This window comes from Rhamphochromis sp. 'chilingali' (genome assembly GCF_963969265.1).
Source record: "Rhamphochromis sp. 'chilingali' genome assembly, chromosome: 11".
NCBI lineage: Eukaryota > Metazoa > Chordata > Actinopteri > Cichliformes > Cichlidae > Rhamphochromis > Rhamphochromis sp. 'chilingali'.
In genome coordinates this window covers 37,286,997-37,293,880 of record NC_137938.1, presented here as the reverse complement: position 1 = coordinate 37,293,880, position 6,884 = coordinate 37,286,997, and the positions used below count along the sequence as shown (strand labels likewise).

At 41.0% G+C, this 6,884-nt stretch overlaps 1 protein-coding gene and 1 long non-coding RNA gene across 2 annotated transcripts; both read right to left on the bottom strand.

The window, feature by feature from the left end:
- Positions 1-827: 827 nt before the first annotated feature.
- LOC308405291 (uncharacterized protein) lies at positions 828-2,748 on the bottom strand. Its single transcript, XM_080895815.1, has 4 exons — positions 2,661-2,748; positions 1,488-1,679; positions 1,369-1,394; positions 828-1,070 (listed from the first exon to the last, which is right to left on the bottom strand). The coding sequence occupies exons 1-4, from the start codon at positions 2,716-2,718 to the stop codon at positions 1,002-1,004; spliced, it is 345 nt and encodes a 114-aa protein (XP_080751941.1). The 5' UTR covers positions 2,719-2,748; the 3' UTR covers positions 828-1,001.
- A 2,426-nt stretch (positions 2,749-5,174) lies between these two features.
- Positions 5,175-6,520, bottom strand: LOC308405295. The gene is made up of 3 exons (XR_013973307.1): positions 6,424-6,520; positions 6,295-6,320; positions 5,175-5,744 (listed from the first exon to the last, which is right to left on the bottom strand). It is a non-coding gene; the product is annotated as an uncharacterized lncRNA (long non-coding RNA).
- Positions 6,521-6,884: the final 364 nt, after the last annotated feature.

The window sequence follows — 6,884 nt, the reverse complement described above, 5'->3', positions numbered from 1 at the left end:
GTTAACATGTTTAATGTTTTGTATTTTCTTCTATTTGATCTCAAAAAGCTCCTGAAACAGTCAGTGATCACTGTTGACCTCCCTCGGCTTTTATTACCGCTAATCATTTATTTAAGCTCAGTTTTTAAAACCTTAGGAAGTAACTACAGCCCAGCCCATGCAGCAGTATATGAATGACTAACCTCGTATTGTGGATGGATTATCTCAGTTGTTCTCTGGCTGAAGTTTGGTCCTTTTACAGCATCCTGCCATGCGATTACATTTGTTCCTGACCACCGAGAACACTCACGTTAACTTTTATCGAGTGGAAAAAAAGTTAGCTTGTTTATATTATGCTAACATAGCTGTGTCGCTAGCGGTCACGTAGCACATCATTATATACCAGCTAGCCCAACTTCAGTAACCCTACAAACGTCACTGCTGTTTAGTTTCCTGTCTTCATTTATGTTGGAAGTGATAACAGAGCTGTACGTTTTAATTTGTTTCCAAAACCCCGCAGTCAGGACATGCTATATTGTATTTAGATAGAAGCTAGCGAGCTAACTCCCTGCTAACTTCTAACTCTGTTAAATGGCCGTTTTCATGGATGCCTGGATGTTAAACTCAATTGTTACACCTGGTAGAGCAGAATGCTGATCATTTTATTAAAGATGAAAGACTTTAGACAGTTTTTAACTCTCAGTAATGCCATAGTGATCGTTTGATATATGGACCTGCAGCGGAGTTTAGGCCCAGACACGGCTAGTGACGTCAGACTTAACGACCGGATAGAGGAACTGCAAACAATGACTCCATGAATCAAATGTTGTCAAAAAAGTTTTGTTGGTTTGTTTTTTTTGTCCGCAGATATTTTATTACAGTTTTAGCCAATAAGTGGACGATGTTGGTTTTTGTTCCATTTTCGGTCCTATGTCATTACAGCATAACGTGACATTATGTTGTAATGTAATTTTAACTAAAACGAATCATTGATGACCGTGTTATCGTCACCATGATCTTTGTCAATTCCACATCTGAAGGACAGCCAATCCCAGCAGGAACACGAGCTTCAGCTGACCAATCCCTGAGGCCTGAGAGAGTGAACGACACAGACACACATACATGCATGTTTATCTGGCACAAAAAAGGTGAAATGTTGTATGCTAGCAGCTTCTTTTGTGACTCATGATGCCATCATGTGAGATCTGGATTTGTTTTGCAAACACTGTCTTTGAAACTGTGGCTGTGTTAGAGTGACAGACAGTATGTGACGGAAAATACAGAAAAGCAGAATCAATAAATAAATATTTTCTTGTTTTAAGTTAAAACTATAAATCTGTCCTTTACTGACACGTCTAAAAAAAACCCCAAAAAAACAGGATTTCTCACCTTGTTCCTGAAATTGGACTCATCCTCTAAAAGACAGGAGAAAGCACAGATACTGGCATCAGTACCAAAGTACCAATAATAGACAAAGTGTCTGTGCTGTGTTGGTGCGCTGCTGTTACCTTTAAAAGAAGTGTGGACAAGGTCAGTGCTGAATTCGATATAGTCATAGTTGTAGTCAAGGTCCGTCAAGTTGAAGTCGACAGGGTCGGTCAAGTTGAAGTCATTGTAATCCATCAAGTTGAAGTCAGTATAGTCGGTCCAGTTAAACTCTGTGAGGTCATAATGGTCCCAGTCTTCTTTTTCACTGTTTTCTGTGATAAAAATTCAGCAGAAACAAAATAAAAAGCACGTAAGCTGACAGAAGTTGGCTGACATACACATACACACCCTTTATAAAACAACCCAATTATAATTCATTCTGTATATGTAATAAATATTATTAAATATAGTATTACCCTGGATTAATATTTTATTTAATTAATATGAAGCTTTTTAACAGCTTTGGAAAATAAAGGTCATCTGAACAGTCTGAAGTCTGTGGATGTTTGGAGCTAATTGGTCAGAAAAAAAAAGGCTGTCAGTTTTGCTTTCGGTTTGAAGGCGAGGCCGTGACCTGTGCGCCACATCAGGACATCCCATTAATAACCAGCGAAATCCGCGAAGCAGCCAACTTAATTTTTTTCCAATTGTTATAGACGTTTTAAGACTGTAACCCCCCCCAAACCACACACTTTATACACTTTTCTCAGACAGGCATGAACATTTACACACTTTTCTCTCTTGTTTAAACTCTCAAAGTTCAAACCTTCGTAGAAACAAATAAGTCCAGTGTTATAGAATCAAAGTCACCCGCAGGAGCCTCTGACGCTGCAAAACGTTTCATCGACATTGTTGTGTTTGGTGGAGAAAACTTACAAACATACAGTGCAGCACTTCAGAGTCACGCTGCCAGCGAGGGAAGATTTATGTAAATTTGACAAGCTGAACGCATTCTGTACTGCACAGGAGACACGGCACGATTATTTATAACGGTCCGCAGCCAATCAGGACGCAGAACACAATGCGGGGTTTAAAAAAAAAGAACAAAAAAACAAAAACAAAAAAATAGCCTAAACATGGAAAGTTGCACGCGCACACACACAAAAAAAATCCGCGAGACCGCGTTACAGCGACGGATGACTGTGCAAACAAAGAACAAACACTTTTTTTAAAAATCTCCTATTCACAAAGACACATTTATAACATTAATTTATAATTTATAACATCTAAGCTTCTGGTTGCAGTTCACTCACCACAGCAGACTAACACGCTCAGAGTCAGCCAGAGACAGGCGGACAGTAACGGGTTCATCCTGGACGAGAGACACAAACTGGCAGAGAGAGAGCGTGGGAATGAGATCTGAGTCCTCTGACACTTTAAACAAAAACTTTATTTTCCCACGAAACGAGTTTACCTGTTATCAGCAAGCCCGGACTCGTTAGGTGAGCCAAACACTTTCTAGATGTGACAGTTACATCAAACATAAGGCTCGGGGGCCAGAATTGGACCCCAATCTGCCCCGCTGCTTATGTGAAAAAGGCATAAATTTAAGTGTTTTCATGAGTCGTACAGCTTTTACTAAAGATGAAAATCTACCCAACAGGCATTCATACTAGACTATTGTGAACAGACATACAAACAAGACATGCTGTGGAAGAGAGCCAATAAAAATGCTCCCAGAAGCAGCGTTGCACAAAGCTGCAGACGACAGAAGCAAAAACATCAGCAGCTGCAGGACATGATTCCAGTTGTTTGTCCAGTGAAAGCTCACTGATACTCTGAGGAGGTCATATTGTTTCACACATTTGTTGTCCCGACTATCTCCCTCATGGTCACTCAACTCACACCAACGTCTGTGTTTCTGCAGTCCACACCAGCAACTAACAGCAGATGAGGATAAAATGTATAAGAAAGGAATATAAGCAATGAATTAAATATTAATTAGAAAAAACTCTGCTTTAAAATCATTTTCTTTCTTTGCTTTTCTTTTTTCTTTCAGCCAAAGAGTGTTCATACCTGCATATACGCTTGCTGACTACCAGAGAAAGTAGCGTAAGTAGATGCACTGTCACTGTGCATAGAGGGTTTGGTGGTTTTCACACGTATCTTGACTTTAAGTGGAGAGAGGACATGTGGTTGCTAAACTGTTGCTATGTGCAAGACCAGCACGACCTGTGTACAAGAAACACAGAGAAGTCTGCATGTTTGTTCAGTTACCATAAGCAGTTAACAGCTCGTATTTCTGTGAATGCACAGATTTATTTCTCCTTCAGATTTTTGGTTCTCAGCCGGAAAAGGGCGGAGTGCCCACTCCGGGTCGGGGATGAGTTCCTGCCCCAAGTGGAGGAGTTCAAGTATCTCGGGGTCTTGTTCGCGACTGATGGGAGAAGGGAGCCGGAGATAAAGCGGATGAAGATGGATGGATGGATATTTAGTTTTCCATTTAACTTAGTAAAACTTCACTCGGTTCTTGTGCTCACTGGAACTAAGCTGCTGTTACTCACCGTAAACTCATCTGTGAGGGCTGAGCCGACTAGATTTGAATGTATTTATCTGATAGCAAAACTAAAAAACTGCAACATTTAATGAAGTGTAGATCTGTCACATGGGCAAAGAAAGATTCATTTTATTATTAGTGTTATAATTTTCTTTTAAATTTAAAGCTCGGGACTTTCTGTTTCTGATGTTACTGTCAAAACTAAAACGTTGTCTGACTTTCTGTGTTGGTTTATCTGCTCGTGAGTCAAAGTGACTCTTTAAAGTGTGTGAAAGATGACCTCATGAACAGGAAGGCGCGAGGGAACCGCCGGACTGCGCCTTTTCTTGTAACACTCTTACATCAAAGGTAAGATGTGCAGCTCCTTCGAACTTGTTGAAGTGTCTGCCACATGCTGCACAAACACTTGCTGTGAAGAAGAGATGTGCACGGTTTGTTGGCTCTGCCCCTGACTCCTGTGAAAAACCCTAACCTGCTCGCTATTTACAGCATCAGTCACAAGCCGGGACCGGGGGTCAGTGATGCTGTAGGACACGTTACACAGATTTGTCACTTTCACATATTTATATACTCTCAAAGTCTGCTGCGGATCTCAGTGAGGAGATCCACAGAGATTCAAAGAGTTTCCGATTAGAGCAAAAGACGGCCGATGACCCTCCCATCACCAAAGCAGACTGTTGTCTTAGTTTGATGTGTAAGGATCAACTACTCACTGCATTTTGTACTGTTGAAATTTGAGCTTATTACATATTAACCTTTTATGGGCACAAGCCGGAGTTCACTTAGAGCCAGCAAACCTGGATAAATGTGGAGGGCTGAGTCAGGAAGTGCATGAAATCAAGGATGCAGATAATCAAGGACCAGGTTGATCAGGCCCACGGTGCCGATGACGGCGTCCGGCGTTGTTGGCCAACAGGATATAAGTGGAAACGCTGCTACTGTTTGAAGAAAACACAGGATGAGCAGAGGGGAAAAACATTATGTACAGAGAGGATTCCCACTCTGCTCATCTGGATATGACTATTATTATCATTATTATATTATGTGCACATACTTACAGCTAATGAGGCTGTAGACAGCCTGTTTGTACTTCTTCATGTGCGTCTTAATAAACTTTAATAAGTGATAAATTCCACCGGCTCCCTTTCAGACTTAAAACATTTATTTACGCCATCACAAACGTGTGACACCAACCTCGTGTTTTGTATTTTATTTCAATAAAGAGAGAACATTTCAGAAGAATTGAACATCATTTATTGAGAAAGAAATTTATTTTAATGAATCTATTTGGTGACTGGACTCCGATGGCTGCTGGTGGCCCATCAGAGTCAGACGCTGGTGGTGGTGAAGGTGAACCCTGAGGCTTGGACGGAGCTCGAGTGACTCAGCGGGGTGGGGAGGAGGGAGGCGGGTTTTTAGAAAGGAGAGTCGGAGAGGGAGAATGAAGGAAGAGCACTGAAATTTAAACCGTGCAGAGCGGAGGCTGATTGGCTCAAAGGAGGCGAGCATAAAGATGATTGGACTACACTAACGATGCCAGTGTTGAGAGTGATACAGGATCTATTGCTTTAAAAAAAACTGCTTTTATTAAAATGAAACTTAAATTTAAAAAATGGGGAAGCTTGACTTCCTCTGGCCTCTGGGAGGAAACCCCGCTGCGGTTAATCGAGGTGCAGAGATGTGAAAGAAGAAGCTGAAAGTTGCAGATGCATAACAGGAAGTGAGTTCAGAAATCATCAAATGATAGCTCGTCCTTGGCTCCGCCCACCAATCAATTCCAGGCGTGAAGAATCACCAATCCCAGCAGGAGTACCAGGTTCAGCTGGCCAATCCCTGAGCCCTGAGAGAAGCCACATGGTTCACAGAAGCAAAAACAGCTACTTTGATATGTGATGTTTGACACGGATCCACATTTATGAACTTTATTATTTTTATCCAGACTAAAATTTAAACGTATCAGCTCTGAACCTTTAAAGCTGTGGAATTAACATAATCAACAATAAGTAATCAGTACTCACTATCAACATGTATTTTAATTAATATTTAAAATGTTAAAAGGAGCAACTTCTCTTAAAGTTTAATAATGTTGACTAACATTTACTTTAAGGATGATTTATGGATAATAAAGATTTTATTGCTTTTTGTGTCTCACTGAAACTTATTCTATGATGTCATCGAGAAAAGAGTAGAAAAAAATATCTGAAGCCCAAATTTTTGGCTCACTAGAATTTATTATTTGAACCCTCGACCAGGATAAACACAAAATGTCAGAAAACACTAATAAACAGAATACAGCATATATATAAATGTGAGTTAAATATTGTGAATTTGTCCTTTAACAATGCGTCTGAACATACATGGACATAAAACCTTTTTTTTAAAGCGCTCACCTTGTTTGGGATCATAAGCTGTACCTCTGAAAACACAAAGACACAGAAAAGCACAGATGCTGATGGTAGTGCCATCAAGTCTCAGTTACTAAACAGAGTTTGTGTGTTTGCGTGGGTCTCTGCTGTTACCGGGGAAGCTGGAGTAATCAAAGGTGTGGTCGTTGTAGTCGTAGTCTGTCGGCTGTGTGACTGTGTGATCGGTGGTCAGCTCTTCCGTCTCGTGTCCTGTGGAGGAAAATGAAGCGCAAACATCAACAACATGTGAGCAGCTGGGATTTAAAGGAGGCCGTTTTCCTCTTGCTAACAGCTAAACTTTAAAAGACTTTAAAACAATCCATTCAGCTTTCATGGAGATGTTTGAGCTGTTTAGGAATCACGAGCGTTTTCATGGTTTTTACCAAATGCTGTGCTTTTACTGCAGCTGACCACAGCGCGCTCCCATGTTGAAGAAAATCAACTCCTTTGCTTTGAGAAACTCTTCAGTGTCTTTGGATCGTTACGCGTTTGCACCATGAAGGTCTGTCCGATCCCTCGCTCCGTACACGTCACAGTTCATCTGCACGCGCCGGCTCTGGGCCGTATCTGCTTTG

Coding starts and splice junctions, on each gene's coding strand:
- LOC308405291 (XM_080895815.1), bottom strand. CDS start 2,718: ATGAACCCGTTACTGTCCGCCTGTCTCTGGCTGACTCTGAGCGTGTTA. Junction 1,395..1,487: donor TGTCCACACTTCTTTTAAAG/GTAACAGCAGCG, acceptor CCTGTCTTTTAG/AGGATGAGTCCAATTTCAGG. Junction 1,071..1,368: donor AGTCCAATTTCAGGAACAAG/GTGAGAAATCCT, acceptor TCACTCTCTCAG/GCCTCAGGGATTGGTCAGCT.